This window comes from Phacochoerus africanus, chromosome 4 (assembly GCF_016906955.1).
Source record: "Phacochoerus africanus isolate WHEZ1 chromosome 4, ROS_Pafr_v1, whole genome shotgun sequence".
NCBI classification, from domain to species: domain Eukaryota; kingdom Metazoa; phylum Chordata; class Mammalia; order Artiodactyla; family Suidae; genus Phacochoerus; species Phacochoerus africanus.
The window spans coordinates 97,979,714-97,999,368 of NC_062547.1; the positions used below are offsets into that span (position 1 = coordinate 97,979,714).

Sequence of the window (19,655 nt, forward strand, 5' to 3'; positions counted from 1 at the left end):
CATTCTGTTAGCATTTTTTGGGCGATACAGATTAGATGGAGAATTGAAGAACACTGAGAAAAGATTATTGGTATTAATCTGTCAAAATTAATAAGCTGCTCACAGGGCAATGTGCTGAGTTTACCAAAACAATGGAAATAGCAGAAATTTGTGGAAAAATTTGTGAAACTGAAACTAGAATGTTATTATCTGTGGAAACAAAAAGGACTTATGTATGCATTTTGTTCATAGTATATTTTTTTTTCTGACTTTCCTTTTTTCTTGTTTAACATTTCTGGTCTCTGAGAAGTGATGTGAGTAGCTCTGGGTGTGAAGTCAAAACATCTGAACTAAATTCCAAGCTCCTTTTCCTCCAAATATATGTATGTCTGTGGCCCTCAGATTTCTTAGAATTTTTGTGAAGTTTAAATAAGGTAAAATATGTGCAAGACCTGACAAAATAGAAGCTCAGTAAGTATCAGTTGGCTTCAAATCTCTATTCTTGACACTAATGCAAAAATCTAATGAAAGGGGAAAAACAAATAAGATTGAATTATATGCTCATTAAGCGTTTTTCTTGAAAATGGAGAGCATTGTGTTATATTTTTGTATTTACATAGCAAGTCCATAGTATGGATTCAGTTTGGACTTTGCTTCACCACATTAATAAATGCAGTTCAGTTGAACCAAATCTTTTACTAAGGATTTTGTGTAAAAAATAATTAGCACAGGTAAGTTAACATACTGAATTTCCTTCTCTCTTTATGTCAGATTAATAAAGCCTTTTTTAAAAATTGAACTTATTGAAGTTGTCAAACTGCAGATAAAGTCAGAGCGCAGTTTAGGTCTTTATTGTGTGGGAAGCCTGACTGCCATAAAAAGAGCCCCCAATTCTCAGTTCCTTAATATAATAAGACTTTATTTCTACATCGCTGTCCCTAGTGGGGGGTCTTAAGGACACCTCTTCTCCAACTGGCATCTCAGGCGCCAGACTCTCTCCATCTGTAACGCTGTTCTTCCCTAATCCCCAGCAAATGGAGAAAGAGAGAATGTGGGAGATTGTGTGGGAAGGTGATGGTCAGACTATGATTAGCATACCTCACTTCTGCTTCTATTCCTTTGGCCAGAATTCAGTCACAAGATCCACCTAATTGCAGAAGAGGCTAGGAAATGCCAAGGAACTGAAGTGTCTAGAACAAAAATGGAGTGGGATTTGGTGAAACTTTTTTTTTTTTTCATTGCCACATGATTGTAACATGCCATGAATAGTTCTAAATTCAAAAATTGCAGTTACTGTGAATAGAAATGAGATTCTGTTTGTCCTGCTCCTTCTCTCTCTCTTTCTCTCTTTTTTAAACCTTACTGGATTTTCTTTTTTCAGGTGATGGTGGATGAATCCCTTTTGTCTGATGACCCTGATTCATATGTGACATTGACAGTTGTCCGGTCCCCAGGAGGAAAAGGAGCCGTCCGACTTCAGTGGACCATAGATGAGATGGCCAAAGATGATCTCAGTCCTTTGAATGGAACACTTCACTTTGATGAGGTATAATCGTCACCAAGACTCCTGTAGTTTTTCTCTAATTTGTTTGATTTTCTTTTCCATAATATTGCTTATGAATGCATATGACAGTTTTCACTATCTCTGGGCACTTTTGAAATCATATGCACTGTGGGGAAAAGTCATTAACACCACACACACACACACGCAGACACACGCACATGCACACACACACCCACACCCCTAGATTTCTGAAACCAAGCTTAGTTCAGACATTGCCTCCATCCCACCATTAAAACTACGCTTCTCTCAATATTTCCTCCCTGGTTGAGGGCAGAAGCCGTCAACCAAACCGATACCCAGGTGTTATTCCCATCTCCACCCATTCTGTAACTCTTGTGTGTATTTGACAACTGAGTTTGGTCAGCTTTCCCTTTTAAATACCCTTTCTGGTTCACCGACTCTGTCATAATTGTGATGATCCATGCCTCCATCATCTTTCTTTGGGTGGTCTTTTCACTAACGTTCCCATCCCAAGTCTTTTCCCTTTTCTTAACATGATCCATGCCACTGATTAGGGATCTCTTTCTATAACGAGTATCTCATTAAAATGATATTCGTTAGAGAAATCAATGATCCAATGGCTCATTGTACTTCAGGCTCTGCAACATGGTACACAAAGCCTCGTGGAGGGAATCCTGGCTATAGCTGCCTCCTCGTCTTTCTTATTGCTTAGTATGGTCCTTTGTGCTTCAGTAATAACAATCTACTAATAATCCAGAATATTCTGGGTAGTTTCATAGCACTCTTTTATCCAGTTGCTGTTTTCTCATCCTGCTGACCACCTTCCCTCTAAAGTCTTCTCTTCTGATGTTAAGCCAAGTTCAACACACCTTTGTGTATTACCACTATCTGTTTACATGTTGATTGAGAAGTGGACTTATCACAGGAATTATTAGATCAAACGATATGGAATTGTAGCTGTTTGACCAGTTTGCTCTGCAAAATGGCACTATCCTATGATTAAACCTAGTAGTAATTGTGTGTCTTTCTCCACACAGGAGTGAGATATCCTAAAGGCCAAGATTTACAAAGTATATATTTGAATCTCCATACTCACCTTGGGGCTTTTAATTCTTCAGCATTACACACAGCATGGGTGACTCTGATTCCTTTCTAGACTTAAATCTTGCTCTTCTGGGAATGGGTGAGGTAGTGGCATATCTCTCAAAAGCATATTACGGGGAGAGAATAGGTTGGTCCTTATGTTATTAGGATAAAGATTTCTCTGAGTTGACAAAAACAGTTCAATTTTTAGATCAGAAGGACTCACCCAGTCCCAGACTAAAATATTTAAAAGATCCACAATGAAGTTTATCTTGGGGGGGGGATTAATTTCAAGGATAATGAAAAATAGTTATAATTGTGACAAAAAAATGAAGCAAAAAGGGATGACAGAATGACAAAAAATGTTTCTCTTTTGCACTGGATAAAATAAGATGTTAAAAAAACATGATTCACTGTAATGGAGCTCCATTTGTGGCTCAGTAGATTAAAAACACAACACAGTGTCCCCAAGGATGTGGGTTCTATTCCTGGCTTAGCTCAGTGGGTTAAGGATCTGGTTTTGCTGTAAGCTGTGGGCTAGGCCAGCAGCTGCAGTTCTGATTTGACCTCTAGCCTGGGAATTTCCATATGCTGCAGGTGCAGCCGTAAAAAGAAAGAAAACAAAACAAAAAAAAGAACTCTGTACAGAGTCAAAATATTTATCATATATCATAATAACAGAAAGACAATCTGTTACAAAGATGAATTTTTAACATCCATATACACTTGAAAAAAATGATTAAATTGGAGTTCCCCTTGCAGCGCAGCAGAAACGAACCTGACTAGTATCCATGAAGAGGAGGTTCAATTCCTGGCCTCACTCAGTGAACCAAGGATCTGGTGTTGTAGTGAGCTGTGGTGTAGGTCACAGACATGGCTCCGGTCCTATGTTTCTGTGGCTGTGGCATAGGCTGGCAGCCTCAGCTCCAATTCGACCCCTGGCCTGGGAACTTCCATATGCTGTGGGTGTGGCCCTAAAAAAAGATTAGTGTTTCTGCCAATGAAAAGACTGAATCAAGATAAATAATTGAAGAAAGGAAAGCATAGTACAGTCCATCTACATGTGTCCCAGCCTCCAGGGTATAACTTTGAAGGAGGACTATGATCTCTTTGGCCAAGCGGTTGGTTTTTATGATTCCTTAGAATGCTTTCTCTTTCCAGGGTCCTGTAGAGTTGTAAATTATCTTCCTTCCTTCCTTTCTTTCTGGCTGCACCTGCTGCATATGGAAGTTCCCAGCTAGGGGTCCAATCAGAGCTGTAGCTGCTGGTCTACACCATAGCCACAGCAATGCCAGTTCTGAGCCATGTCTGTGACCTGCCCCACAGCCCATGGCAACGCCAGATCCTTAACCCACTGAGAGAGGCCAGGGATCGAACCTGCATCCTCATGGATACTAGTCAGTTTTGTTTCTACGGAGCCATGATGGAAACTCCTAAATGTTGAATTTCTTTATGTCCTATTACCACTAGCCATGAGGACCTTGGTTCTAGTATCACCTGACTCCAAAATGTACCTTTGCTGGTTTCCTGTGTTATGTAGCTTTCTCCTCCATGGGCAGCTTTCATAACCCAAAGAAGCTGGGGGAAAAGCAGCATTTCATGCCCATTTAATCTGAGTTTCACTGTGAGTCCAGGCTAAGCAGAGTCAAGTGGTATTTATCAAACTCTGAACTCTTTTGTCTGGAGGGAGGGTTGGAGAGGTGGAAGAGAAATGACGGGCTTATTCTAAAATACATATGGAAAAGCCAAAAACAAAGAAGAGTCAGAAACTCAAAAAGAAGACTAGAGAGTGGCTTCTCTGATAAATTTAAGATAATAATGTAGCAAAGGTAAAGAAGGCAGTATAATCTTGGCTCTGGGATAGACAAACAGTCCTGGAGAGAAGAGAAGAAACTGGAGTATCTAGATTTATCAGTCTTTTATGGTTTTTGCTTTCATGTTTGCATAAATCTTTCCTAAATTAATAAAGATGAATGCAAAAGGAAATTAGTTAAAAACCAGAAAAACAGTAGAACTGATGAGTGGCTTTTTCAAAAACCAACGAAAATAAGCTCACAAAATAAGAGCTAACAATAAAGAACCTTTAAAAGAGAAATTATAAAATTTTTAGTTTACTTTGTACAAATCTAGACAAGTCATTGTAAACATCTATGAAACTGACTCATAGGTATATGATAGATACAGAAAGTCTAAGCAGACAAATTTCTATAAACAAAATACGATAAAAAGATTAAATAAGAGAGTCAAAGTCCCCAAGGTAGTTCTCTAAAAGAAATCTGACCAAACCTTTAAAAATAAAATAATCCCAATGAAACATCATCAGAGTCTACTTTTTTTTAAGTCTGTTGACTTTTCACCAGAGCTTTCAACATCAATACAGAAGCAAATACTTTTTCCTTTCAGTTTTCTAATGAGCAATTAAGTAATTAATCAGTGATATACTCTTGCAATCCATTTGCCACTTAGATGTTCTGCCACCATTTTCGAAGTATTGGTTACTCCAGTGGAATTAATGACTCCAGCTGGATGTCACAGATATTTCATCTACTCATTTCTTAGGTTCTGATATGCAGTGGCTCAAGAAACAGCTAGGTAACATGCCCTAGCCCTCTGTATACTTCTTACTTGGTATGAGGAGATTTTGGAAATTACTTTGAAGTTTCTGTAAAGATTTTCCATAGGAAAGGTTTCTTTGAAATCCAGGGTTCTGATATTACCTCATGTATCATTGTACTGTACATGCCTGAATAAGTTTCTCGGTATTAAATAGAGCTCTTTCTAAAGGAATAAAGATTTTCCATAGTCATAAAGAGCAGTAATTTCCCAGTTACTCATTTCTAATTGCTAGATCTACTTCCCAGATGAATAGGAAGATTTTCTAGTGTTGAGCAGGGTATCCATACCAAAAGGGCAGTCTGATCTTTTCCCCCAGGGAATAAGGCCATCCTTGTTCAGAGTACTGCCTCAGGAGGGGTGAGTATGTGGATCATCTGGATTTGATCCTGTCCATCTCGTTCGTTGCCTACCAGCCTGGTACATTTCACGTTCAGCTGCACAACAGCTTTATTGTCCTTGGATGCTCAGCTCTGACACACCTGTGTCTCCATTCTAACAGATGGCTCTGTAGCCAAGCACACAGTTCAAAGCTGCTGATTCACGGTGTGCAGGGAGTAAGAGGGATGACAGTGATTTGTTGCATCCTGGGAATTCTAGATCTTCCACGAGTACATTTAATAAGGTCTGAGGCAGGAAGTATATATTTTCCTAGATGCTCTTATGAATTTTTTTTTAAAGTACAGATAATATACAGTAGAAATAAGGAACTATGAAGAGGAAATAGTGTGAGAGAAGAGATTAAAATAATGCTTTTAATAATAAAAATCTCAAAGAAAAGATGCAGTTGCAGAACTATGGTGTACAGGAAGAGTGATATGCAGCAGAATTCAAACTGTAGAAAATTAGTCAATGACGTATGGGGTACAAATGGGAGTTTTTTTTTAAATCAGCATACAAAATCATTTAAGATAAAAATGATTTCTGTCTTGGTTATGTCCAGATGCATTAAGCTGGTTGTCTTCTGTATATTTGCTTTCCCTTATTCTTTCTCTTTCAGTCTACACTAAAGATTTAACATATGTTCTCAGAAATTACAGAACTAAGTCTAAGAGGGGGAAGGAATAATAGTGAACGTGCTTGAGATCAGACCTATGGAAGGAATAAGAAGGAAGCAGGAGTGGGTAGAGGGCAAGGAGTGAAAATGGATAGTAGAATGATAACCTTTGTAAGTAGTACACTTATGGCCTTGATCTATTTATGGTGCACTGTGACCATTTAACTCTAAGTGGCTGAGTGGCTAAGCTTCCAATGGCTGAAATTTTTTTCAGTAAATTTAAAAGTCATGTTAAAATTTCCCTCCTTTTTTTCCTATTTTTAATGGGATTTATGCTCAGAGCTAATTTTTACAAAGTAATTTACTCTGGAAGAAACCCACAACTCTAGGGGACAAAAAGAACACACTTTAAAAAATGGTTATGATCATAAATGCCATCCTAATAATGAGACCATTCAGAATTTAACTTTGGTCAATTTGGAAAATGTGTGACTCCTCTCATTTGATGCAGACGGAGTCCCAGAAAACCATTGTACTGCACACGCTTCAAGACCCTGTGTTGGAGGAGGATAGACGTTTCACCATTCAGCTGCTATCAGTTGATGAGATAGAAATATCTCCAATAAGAGGTAAGAGAAACTGACATTTTTGGAAATTTAAAGAGTAGATTTTCAGAAAAAAATGTAACCAAATCGTCTATAGTAACAATGACAGGTAGTATTAATCTTAATATTTCTTAAAATGTTTGCTAAAGCATAAAGTTATTTCCCACTTGTATGATAATTAAAGACTCTTTAAAGCAAAAGTTATAATACTTAATTTTGGTATGGTCATACGCCAAAGATTTCATACTACTTAGCTGAATGATTTTTTTTTTTGAAAGAAAGGTGTTTATTTTAGCAATGTTTGTAAAGTAAAATATGAAAGCTTCTTAAATGATGCTTTGTTAGGAGACAGGTAAAATGTAGCAGAATACTATGTAACTATTCAAAAAAAAGTGGGAGAAAAAGCCTTAATTACATAAAGTTAAGAAAATTAAACTACATGGATAACTGTTATGTTAGTAAAATAGGCTTCGTGACAACATTTTCAGTATAATCCCATTTTTATTGTGTGCATGTCCTAAACATGTTTGGAATTATTTACTTGAAAGATTGATCATGGTTTTTGGTTACCTCTGTTTTCTACACATACTTACAGTAATCACATGTTACTTTTGTACTATTTTAAAACTTAAAATAGGAGTTTCTGTTGTGGCTCAGTGGTTAACGAATCCGACTAGGAACCATGAGGTTGCGGGTTCGATCCCTGGCCTCACTCAGTGGGTTAAGGATCCGGCAGTTGCCGTGAGCTGTGGTGTAGGTTGCAGACGTGGCTAGGATCCCACATTGCTGTGGCTCTGGTGTAGGCCAGCGGCTACAGCTCCGATTCGACCCTTGGTCTCTTTTAGCCTACATAATACCTATTTTCATCAGAAAGTAATTACTTAGATATTTTGAAATTTCAGAAACAAGCATCATAATTCTCATTTGTCTGTGGTCCATGTGAAAATTTGTTTCTTAGATCTAGAGAGAAAGGATGAAGGGTGCTAAAATGGTTTCATCATGGTATAACTAATAATAACCATAAAAACGGCTCAACAGCTTTGCTGTGAGAGCTTAGTTACTGTTACATGTCATTTTTTTGCTCTCAAGAAGTTCATCCTATCGTGTTTCATTCCTTTCATTAAAATGTGATCTTGGGCAAGTCATTTGCCTTAGTGTCTGTCTTCAATGCCTCTATGTGCTTAAATGTCTTCATTGGTAAAATGGGAATAATATTAGTACCTAACGTGTATGATTTTCACGAGGATAAATGCATACGATTAGTGTATGTAAAACACTTAGAACATCGTCAGGCATATACTAAGTGAATACCTGTCTTTTCTATGTAAGTGGTATATGTATATCTTCAACTTAGGTAGCGCATCCATAATCATTCGGGGCGATAAGGGAGCCTCAGGCGAAGTTGGAATAGCTCCATCTTCTAGGCACATCCTCATTGGGGAACCCTCAGCAAAATACAATGGTACTGCTCTCATCAGGTAAGGGCTTCATAATTTTGGTTTGCCTGGGTGAAGGTTTTGAGGTTTTATTTACATAATTAACATTTTTATGCCCTAAATACCTTATTCTCAGTACAGACACATTCTTCAGGCATTGTCTTTTAATATCTATTGGTAATATCCTGTGGAGAGTAGAGCACATTTTTGCTAAAAACCAAAGGTATAGTCTAACCTATCCTGAAGTTAGATCATGAGGAGGTTTCTGTTTCTTAAATGACGTGCACAACTCATGTCGAGGAAACCACCTTGAATAACATCAGAGATCTATGCTTTCTGCCATTTTCTGTCACTAACCATGTAATATAAGAGTTTTCCCTTCATCGCTACGAGCTTGTGTGTCTCAGCTGCAAAATCATTCCTTAAAAATTCACCCGGGTCAAAGATTTTATAATTCTAAGTATTGTAAAATTAGGGTCTCTTATATAAAGCGGTATGATCATAGACAATTTTGTTTATTACAATATTTATCACATGGAGTGGGATAGCAACAATCCATAAAGTAGCTAAATTTGTTTCAAAACTTCTTTTTGGTGGCTTTTCCATTAGCATTGCATGTATGAAGTGTTTACTATTCTTTAGGCCATTCACATGGTATACCTTGTGTATTAAGTGAAATGTCTATACAGACTTTTTTTTGGTTTCTTTAAACCTTCTACTTTTTGAGTTTAGCTTTTGCCAGTATTCTTGTCAAGCAGCTTTACATGAACTCAGTACTTTGGGTGTGGCTGTCTTATTAGACTTCCTTTGGCTTTCTAGTTGACAGATAGAGCTATTTAAATGCATAATGTTCTTGAAATAAATGAAAATTATTTATTGTTGAAGGACACAGCGATTACTTAGGATAAGTGCCTTCAATGAAAATGCGTTGAAATGTACATTTGTGTATTGTTGTAGTCTTGTTCGTGGCCCAGCGATTTCAGGGGAGGTCACAGTCTACTGGAGGCTATTCCCTCCTTCGGAGGGGGAGTTTGCTGAGACATCAGGAAAGCTTACAATGCGAGATGGCCAGTCTGCGGCAATCGTCATGATACAGGTATCGGTGTTATGCCCTTTGCTCTGTGTGTGTGCCTGTGCTTGTGTGTGTGTGTCCCTGGAGAAGGAGGTTTGGGAGGTGGTTAATATGACAGAGTTTGTTATTGTTGCTTGTGTAATACTTTTCTGTAAATGTTCTGATTCAGCTGCTCATGGCTCTTTTTTGTCCTTCTCAAGGCTTTGAATGATGACATTCCTGAGGAAAAGTGTTTCTATGAGTTTCAACTCACTGGCATCAGTGAGGGGGCAATGCTCAGTGAATCCAGCAGCACTGCTAACATCACAGTGGTAGCCAGTGACTTTCCCTACGGCCGATTCGCCTTTTCACAAGAGCAACTTCAAGTGTCAGAAGAAGTGCAAAAGGTAGATCATGGAATCCGTAAAAGCTTAAATATCCTTTTTATTTTTTATATTATGAGTGAGCTTTAGAATGTGTTTCTTTGTTCATATTCCCAAGTTTTCACAAACTGGTATTGCTGGTATCCTTTTAATGATAGAATTTATGCAGTGTATAGGTAGTATGTAAAATATACAATTATATAGAACAGTAATAGTATATAGAATTTTATAGATGTTTATAAATTTACATGTCATTTCAACATAATCCTGGTAAAGAGAATTAGAGAGACTCAGAATTAAGTCTTGTCTGGTAGTGTACTCCTCCAAATCAAATAAAAACCGCTCCTTGGTGCAGGTCAACCTCACAGTCATCCGTTCAGGTGGATCTCTCCGGCCCGTGAGGCTCTGGTATGAGGCTGTGAGTGGGACAGCTGAGGCTGGCTTGGATTTCATCCCGCCACCAGGGGAGCTCCTCTTTGAAGCACGGGAGATGGTGAAAAGCGTCCTGATCGAAATCCTTGACGACAGCCTTCCTGAAGGCCCTGAGGAATTTTCTCTAGTGATTACAAAGGTGGAACTCCTGGGAAGGTAAAATCAAGAGGAGAAGAGGAAAAGGGAAACAAAACAGAAAGAGAGAAAAGAGAAGTCAAAACTAGATTGCACAGGGGGTAATACTGAAGTGCAACAAAGCCTTTCCCTGCTTTTTCTCCCATTTACATGACACTAGACCAGGACATGGTGGCAAAGACAGTTCATTATGCAATGTTCTGAACATAATTTTTATGCCTGAAAGTTGAAAGTGTGTGTTTCTGTTGTAAAGTCATTCTGGGCAGTGAGAGGCTTGAATCTGGTGTGGGCTGGTAGTAATTTGGGGAAGAGGAAGAGCGTCCCTGCTCTCTAGGTCAAAGGTCAGCTGGTGGGACAGATTTCGGTTTCCCCATTTCTGTCTCTATGCTTGTGAAGAGATTAGAGTGAGAGATTTCTTTTCTTGGTATCTCTGAAGGCTGTCTTGTCTTCTTTGTGGGCGAATGAGGTAGATGTTGACCCAGTGGCTGTTTTTTTTTTTTTTTTTTTTTTTTTTTTTAACTTGGGCCTCACCCTTGGCATTTGGAGATTCCCAGGCTAGGGGTCTAATTGGAGCTGTTGCCGCTGGCCTACGCCAGAGCCAGAGCCACAGCAACGTCAGATCCGAGCTGCGTCTGCAACCTACACCACAGCTCACAGTAACACCGGATTCTTAACCCACTAAGCAAGGCCAGGGGTCGAACCCCAGTGGCATTTTTAAAAGCAGGGGAGAAAATTTGTCAAAGATGGTTGGTCATTAATTCACCATTCACTGAAGATCAAGAACTAACCATATCAAGACCTTCTTATTTTCTGATTTAGTGGGCGAGACCAATCTGGTATTGCTGCAGCTATGGCTTGGGCTTAGATTCTGTCCCTGACCTGGGAACTTCTAGATGCCATGGGTGTGACAAAAACAAACAAACAAACAAACAAACAAAAAACAATTCCTACTTAAGCTTAACTCTGAGGAAACAAGTGTTTCTTCCAGATAAATTTCTAGGCTTACTTTGATCTGAAAGGAAAAGTAGTATAAAATCTTTTTGCCTTCGTGCTAGAAAATTTACTGCCTTGATATTAAGTTACGGTAAACAGCTCAACTACAGTTCATTTCAGACTACTGACAGCATTTCCTTGCATCATTTAATATTTTAATCCCAAGTTTTCTAATTTTGCCTTATGTATAATCTTACTAACCAGCTTTTATCTTTTTGACACTAGAGAGGGTAGAAAGACTAGACAAATAGAATGTGGGAACTGTAGGAAGGACTAAAGTGGTTCAGTGCCATTGGTTTTAGCTTGAGGAATTAAAGTGATAGAAAACCCTAGAAGTCAAAACTTTTCTTTGATGGGAATATTATCAGTCTTAAAAAAAACTTGCATAGCAGAAATATATCGGTGGAAAATAAACTACCATATCTTAAAGAATAAAGGCATTGATTTAATCGATGTCCACAGAAACTGAAAATTTTCTTCAATCTTGATGGTTGTGCTCGAAATTTCTTTAGTGGCATGACGCTCACTGTATCTTTTTCTCCCCCTGTATCTTTATTTTTATTTTTATTTTTTACTTTTTAGGGCCGCAGGTGCGGCATATGAAAGTTTCTAGGTTAGGGATTGAATCAGAGCTACACTTGCCAGCCTACACCACAGCCACAGGAACACCAGATTCAAGCCGCATCTGCGACCCACACTACAGCTCACGGCAATGCGGGATCCTTAATCCACTGAGTGAGGCCAGGGATCGAACCTGCATCCTCATGGATCCTAACTGGGTTTGTTACTGCTAATCCACAAGGAAAACTCCCTCCCGCCCCGTATCTCCCATAAAAAATAAAAAATAATAAAGTAACTTTCTCAGCAGAACACTGTAAATCTCCAGCCCAGCTGGTTTCTGTCTTTGAGTGTGCTACAATTTAATGTACGTTCCCTCCTGTGAACGATTACTGTAGATATGTTGAGCGGTACGTTCCTAGCCCCAGAGGTTCATTTTACAACTTCTTCCTAATTTTCTCATAGTTTTTATTATCTTCCCATTGCCTGAGTTTAATAACTTGATATTAGTTTTGGTTTTATGCAGGCAGTGATAATTGGGAGCAGCACAGAAATCCATTTCAAATGTCAATTCAGAAAAGAAAAGTTAAATTTTAGTGTTGGGATCTTTAAAAGGATTAAGAAGCTTAATAGGACTAAATAATAGAAGTGAAGAGGACCCTTCTTCAGTTCATGCTAAGCAATTATGTACTCAATCTATTTTTTTAATTTTTTTTATGACTCTGCAAGAGGATATGATTTTACCTTCCAAGAAAATGGACTTCAGGTAGATCAACCCCCTGAAATAGGAAATGTTTCTCTTGTCCGAATCATAATAATGAAAAATGATAATGCAGAGGGAATCATTGAATTTGACCCACGGTTCACTGCCTTGGAAGGTAGGTTCAGGAACCTTGTAAATTTACCAGCAATTTCTGAATTAGAATAATGAGCACGACATTGTCAGTTTGAATCCCCATATGTACATTTTCTCATTTTGCGGTATGTGCATATGTGCCTGGATGTGCGTGTGTACATATATACACCTTTATATGTGTTTATATATGCCTTTATATATATTTATTTTTCAAATATATTTTGAGCTACCTTTGGGTGGTCTTGAATCTCACTTGTGTATGGAAAAGCAGAATCAGTAGGAATAAGATAATTTTGAGAAATTATCTTTTAACTTTAGGATTATTGAAATGTTTACATTTTGAACACTCTTTTGAATATATTTCTAAGTTATGCACTTTACAATGAACAATCCCCTTTGAAATATTTTACTGGACGGCAGGTGCAGATAGTGTCTGGACTCCATGCTTTCTCAAAACAGCTCTCAATAACAGCTTGCCTTGTATTGGCAACTCTCTCCTCTTGTGGGAGCGGAATGCAGAATAAATCACTATATTTCCTCCTGGCTAGGAGGTGGCTGCTTCTTATTCCATTGAAAGGCAGAATATGAATATACCTTTCAAAATCAACATGTTATCTTCTCGTTGCAATTAAGCTGTTGGCTTCATTGCCTCTGTCACAATTTTTTGGTCATCTAGCCATTTTTAAAAGTTCATCAGAGATCACTTTAAGAGTTGATTTATATTGACCTCATGGGTAAAATCATGGAAGGTAATCACCGTTTTGTGACTGTGAGTCTGCAGTCAGTAAAAGGCTACATTTTTATAGCAAGAAGAAAAATTAAACTTGGATCTTTTTTCTGTTCACTGATTTCTGTTTGGTTTACATTACTGGGGAGACTTGGGGCAATATATATTTATAATTACAATGTAAGTTCAGTGCTGTATAGCCCTGGCTACTATGAACTCTATTGATTGATATTTTAATATACAGATGTTAATGTGACTTAAAAAGAAATGAATTTTTGAATAGAATTTTTAAGTTGAAATCAAACATTGTGGGTACATTTTCAGATTCACAAGTAGATTTCATAGGAACTGAAATGTAATAGAAGCATATTTATATCACTCATATGTGAATGAAACATATATCTTCTGAAACATTCATATGATGTAAATAAGGTCCACTACTCTTTTCTATTACTTATGTTTTAACTAAATGTGCAGAAACAGTCTAGAATGGTTTCCTTTGACTACACATATTTTAAGTGGATTTTTTTTTTGTCTTTTTCGGGCTGCACCTTCAGCATATGGAAGTTCCCAGGCTAGAGGTCTAATTGGAGCTACAGCTACCGGCCCACACCACAGGCAGGGCAATGCGGGATCTGAGCCGCATCTGTGACCTACACCATACTCATAGCAATGCCGGATCCCTGACCCATTGAGAAAGGCCAGGGATCAAATCTGCATCCTTATTGGTCCTAGTCAGGTTCATTAACTGTTGAGCCACGAAGGGAACTCCCTTAAGTGTTTTTTGTGTTCATCTAGCATTTCCTTAAAAAGCAAGGTGTATTTCCATGTATGTGGCACACAGAGGAAGAATACCTATACTAATGATTAAACTGATTATTTAAATTCTGACTTACACTGCTCACTCTAACTTTCAACTTGGGGCACATTCCATTTCTCCTAAAAAATAATAAATCACGACGTTTTCACTAATTTTTTTAAGAGATAAGTGAACTGTGGAAAAATTGAATGCTTGCATCATATTGCTGTAGTTAATTGTCATGTTTGCTTTGACTGAGTTGTATAAAGGTCAGTTGCTCTGTCCAGCACACTGATTTATTCCTGACTCCTCTTATAGTGGAGGAAGATGTGGGGATGATCATGATTCCAGTGCTGAGGCTTCATGGAACTCACGGCCATGTCACAGCAGACTTCATCTCTCACAGTTCCTCTGCACTTCCTGGTGGTGTCGATTATATACTGCATGGTAGTTCTGTCACCTTTCAGCATGGGCAGAACTTAAGTTTTATAAATGTTTCCATCATCGATGACAGTGAAAGGTAATACTCTTTAGTGATACCAGAACTAACATGACTATTGTGTTCCAGTCCTTACCTATATTTTGCATGGATAATAGCATTTTAGATGATACCTGTACTCATCGAGAAACAGGTGACAAATTTAGTGGTTGCTGGAATAGGGAAAAAGGGATTGGAAGACCATTGTGATTATATGTCTTTTTTTTTTTTTTTTTACCAAATAGAAGAAATAATAATTTTTGCACTTCTAGATTTTTAAAAGTCTAATCAGAATGTGAATACATCCTGCAAGTCACTTTTTAAGCAATTAAAAAGAGAAGACAGTCTAATTTAAACTGTTGCAGGTTATATAATACTGAAGTCGATCATTCGTGCTTTCAGCTCAGTACCCTCTTCTTACCACTTGGTGTGTGACTACTGTGCCTTGAATATGTATGACCAATTTGGAAAATGACTGGTTATTTAGATTTTAGAAGCATTTTAATATGTTTAGACTCACAGAATTGCTCTTTCTTGCTATGCAGTGAATTTGAGGAGCCCATTGAAATTCTGCTCATTGGAGCTACTGGTGGAGCAGTCCTTGGGCGCCACCTAGTGTGCAGAATCACAATTGCCAAGAGTGACTCTCCCTTTGGTGTAGTCAGATTTCTGAATCAAAGCAAAATTTCTATTCCTAACCCCAATTCCACAATGATTTTACCCTTGGTGCTGGAGCGGACTGGAGGACTCTTGGGAATGATACAGGTGAATTATTCTTCCCCTGGTCTTAAAAATAATTTTGGTTGTTAGATATGGTGTTGGATTTTCTTATTTCTCAAATATAGTCATTTATTTACCCACAGTTAATAATATTTATTATTTAATTAGTAGTTATAAAGTAGCTTCCAAATCTTATGAAGTATATAAAAATGTATGAGGCATACAGCTATCTTCAGGGAACTTGAGAGCAAATTACAAAATAAATTAAGAATTCTGGTAAAATGCCTTAGGTAAACAAGTATCTGTTGAGTGCTTTCCATGTGCTTTACAGGTGCTGAGAACACACTGGTGAACAAGGCAGACTTCATGAACTTTGTTCTCATAGGGTTTTAAGAAATAATAATAAAATGATCTGATAACACTAAGTTTTTGGCAGGAGTGTAAGATCAAAGGACACAATCATATGCGACTTTGCTGGCAACTCTTGATGGGATGGTATGGGTGTGATATTTAAGCTAAAAGTTGGATGATAAAAAAGGGGTGCTTGTGTGCTTGTTAGAAGGGTAAACATTTGGACAGAGGGATTAGCTAGTGCAGGTCTACAAACCTGGCATGTTTGAGGTGTGAAGAGGCCCATGGGTGCTGGGGGTAGGGCTTAGAGGTGAGGGGATAACAGCACATAGTAAATTAGAGGGGTCAATAGATGGTTGATCACAGAGACGTTTCTAAGCTAAGTTAAAGATTAATCTAAGTACAAATAGATTGCTATTAGGCAGTTTTAAGCAGGGGAATGATGTCAATATCACTGGGTTTTCAGTTCACTTACAACTGCTGTGAGGAAAACGGGTTGTCAAGGATCTGGAATAGAAGCAGGGAGGCAGTTAGAAGACTCTTGCCCTCTGAGCCATCGTCAGCCCAGGGCATAGCTGATGATTGGTGGAGATGCAGATGGCCAGACGTGAATGAATGAACTCTGAATATGTTTTGGAGGAAAAATCCACTGGGCTGGTGGAGCCTGAGAGAAAGAGAGGAATCAAGGATAACTGCTAGAATTTTAGTTAAATAACTGGTTAAATTGTAGTACTGTTTACTGAGACACTGAAGCTTGGCTGAAAAGCAGGAGTTCTGTTTTGGCCTTGTTGATTTGAGATAGCGACTAGCCACCCAGTGGAAGGTGCAGGGAGGCAGGAGATGGGTGAGTGTGGGTTGGAGGGTCAGGACTGCGGACAGAGTTGAAAAGATGTTGGCACAGCTGGAGGCATTTGAAACTCTTGCGACCTAAGGAGTGTAGACAGGGTTGTCAAGGGTATAGATAAAACCCAGGCTCCCAGCATTTAGGGCTCTGAGGAGGGAGAGCCAGCCAAGAAGTTTAAGAAGGAGAGAAAGAAAACTAGCAAGGTGAGCATGTGTTCTTTAAATATCACGTAAGGCAAGGAATGCAGGATGCAGGGGTTCAAAAGGAAGAAGTGGTTAGCTGTGTCGAATGCTGATGAAAGAAGCGAAGAGAGGCACCCAGTTTTCTTTCTTTATGGGCATGAAAGTACCCAGTTTTAAATCACAGAAACTTTAAGAAATGCATTTATTACAATACAGAATTTTGATTCTTTTAACAATATATGAAAATTTCTGTTCCTTTTACACTAGGAATTTAACAATATTCAGAAGAGGTTGTGCACTTCAGGTGGTTTTAGTATCTGAATCAAATAGCGTTTTTTTTTTTTTTCCCCCTGTGACTGTGCTTGTGGCACATGGACGTTTCCAGGCCAGGGATTGAAGCTGAGCTGCAGCTGCAGCAATGCCTGATTCTTAACCCATAGTGTGACACTAGCAAGACAGTTTGTCATATTTTTCTAAAGTTTGTATTTCTTTAATATACATATTTTCAGAATACATACTTATATATTTTTATTATCCTGTGGTAATGACAAATAGTGTTTTCAGATTTTTTCTTTACGCGTTAGACATTGTTATTCATGAAAATGGGTATTCTCTAGGTATGTAGTTTATATTTGCAAATATTAATTTAAAAAACAGGAGTTGATAACGTATGAATTTGCTGGAGATATTCTGGAATAATTTTCTTGTGTGTGTATATGTATATATATATATTTAATACTACATATACTGTTAAGTGATTCTTTGCTTAAAACTTATCTCTATTAAAAAACAAACAACCTGCAGGTGAACTGGGAGATAGTAGGACCCAATTCGGAGGAAACCTTACCACCACAGAACAGAGACATCGCAGACCCAGTGAGCGGGTCCTTCTATTTTGGAGAGGGGGAAGGTGGGATGAGAAGCATAATTCTGACAGTCTATCCTCATGATGACATTGAAGTTGAAAAGACTTTCATTATTAAACTTAAACTTGTAAAAGGAGAAGCTAAATTAGACTCCAGAGCTAAAGATGTTACATTAACAGTAAGTCTGACTATTTTTTCCATGAAATTTTGGATTTAGTGGACTGGAAATTGTGTTTACATTTGTTGAAACTTTGCAGACTTACGATGAATTGAAAGTTACAAAACCAAATGAAGTTGTAATGCCATGGGTCAGATGTTCTAGGTGTTATATTAGTTTCTTATACAGCCTGATTGTTGGGTTTTTTTTTTTTTTTTTTTTTTTTGCTTTTTTAGGGCCACACCTGCAGCATATGGAAGTTTCCCAGCTAGGGGTCGAATTGGAACTACACACAGCCACAGCAACACGGGGATCCAAGGCACTTCTGTGACCTACATCACAGCTCATGTCAATGCCAGATCCTTAACCCACTGAGTGAGCCCTGGGATTGAACCTGTGTCCTCATGGATACTAGTTGGGTTTGTTACTGCTGAGCCATGATGGGAACTCCTGATTATTGGTAAGTTTTAAAGACTTTAAGAGAGTTATTAAAGAGAAATACTTATAATACACTTTTTAACAAAACTTGATGTTTTGGGGATATTTGGTGCTGTTGGAGAAGGGGTATTTGTCATATCATCCTAAACATTGGCTATATTTGCCATTGAAGTGTGTAAAAGTTCACAAGTCAGATTGTTGGAAAGAAGAATGGTACCTGTTCAATTAGCACAATGATGGTGTGGATCAGTTCTGAATTCAGCATATTTAGTATGAACCACCCAGTCTACAGGGGCAGAAAATCCTGGGGACCAAGGTTAGTGGGGAAAAACAAGGCTGAAAGATGCACTTTTTTTTTTTTTTTTTTAGTTTGGTAAATACTCTTTTCACAGGTCTGTATCAGTCAGATGTCTCCAGAGAACCAGAACTAATAGGAAACATATGTGGAGAAAGATGTTTTTTAAGGAATTGGCTCATGGGATTGTGGGTGCTAGCAAGTCCAAAATCTGTAAAGCAGACTGGCGGGCAGGGAGCTCAGGCAAGAACTGAAGTTGCAGTCTTGAGTTTGAATTTTGTGGGGCAGCCCAGCAGGCTGGAAACTCTAGCTGGATTCCTAAATGGTAGTCTGAAGGCAGAATTCCTTCTCTAGGAAACCTCAGTTTTTGCTCTTTAAGGCTTTCAGCTGTTTGAATGGGATCCATCCATATCATTGAGGATCACTCTCTTTACTTCAAGTCACCTCGTTGTAAATATGAATTTCATCTACAAAATACCTTTACAACAGCATGTTGACTAGCGTTTCACCAAATAATTGGGCACTGTAACCTGCCCAGGTTGACACATACAATTAAGCATCACAGGACCTTTGCTTCTCTCCATATTTATTATAACCAGTAGAAAAAGGTTAGCCAAACTTAGCTGTTTAAAGGAAGTTTTGGGAACACTTATTCCCATTATTCTTGGGGAATAAGAACCTACTTATTTTAGATAACACTCAGTGTAGTAAAGGCTTTTAAAAATCAGGTAGCCAGGTAGATTGTATTCAAGTATCATTATTGTGTTTCTTTCATTTTCTCATCCTATCTGTATATTGATATATCAGATACTGTAATATCATCCATAGTTGTTATATAGGTTTTCACTCTGCTCTCTATTTCTATTTTTAGATACAAAAGTTTGGTGATCCAAATGGAGTGGTTCAGTTTGCTCCTGAATCTTTATCTGAGGAGACCTATTTGGAGCCATCAGCTCTGGAAGGGTCCTTGATCATTACTTTCTTTGTCAAAAGAGTCAAGGGCACTTTGGGAGAGATTATGGTATAATTTTTCATTTGATTTTTAAACTAATCATTTGCCTAACAGTTGTGTGTGAGATGAGCAGAGAAGCTGCATGTTCTGAATAAAGTTGTTTGTTTGTCTTGATATTTGGCCATGCCTGGCTTTCATTT

The 19,655-nt window shown here is 38.1% G+C and overlaps 1 protein-coding gene across 1 annotated transcript in view; it reads left to right on the forward strand.

Annotated features, from left to right (window-relative positions):
* ADGRV1 (adhesion G protein-coupled receptor V1) overlaps positions 1-19,655 on the forward strand; it is a 538,647-nt gene that overhangs the window by 184,053 nt on the left and 334,939 nt on the right. The window contains exons 59-69 of the mRNA XM_047778281.1: positions 1,361-1,525; positions 6,709-6,826; positions 8,157-8,280; positions 9,196-9,334; positions 9,511-9,696; positions 10,028-10,260; positions 12,520-12,668; positions 14,491-14,692; positions 15,196-15,415; positions 17,552-17,791; positions 19,375-19,524. Of these exons, the coding sequence (XP_047634237.1) occupies positions 1,361-1,525; positions 6,709-6,826; positions 8,157-8,280; positions 9,196-9,334; positions 9,511-9,696; positions 10,028-10,260; positions 12,520-12,668; positions 14,491-14,692; positions 15,196-15,415; positions 17,552-17,791; positions 19,375-19,524 (1,926 nt within the window). The remainder of the gene's footprint in view (positions 1-1,360; positions 1,526-6,708; positions 6,827-8,156; positions 8,281-9,195; positions 9,335-9,510; positions 9,697-10,027; positions 10,261-12,519; positions 12,669-14,490; positions 14,693-15,195; positions 15,416-17,551; positions 17,792-19,374; positions 19,525-19,655) is intronic.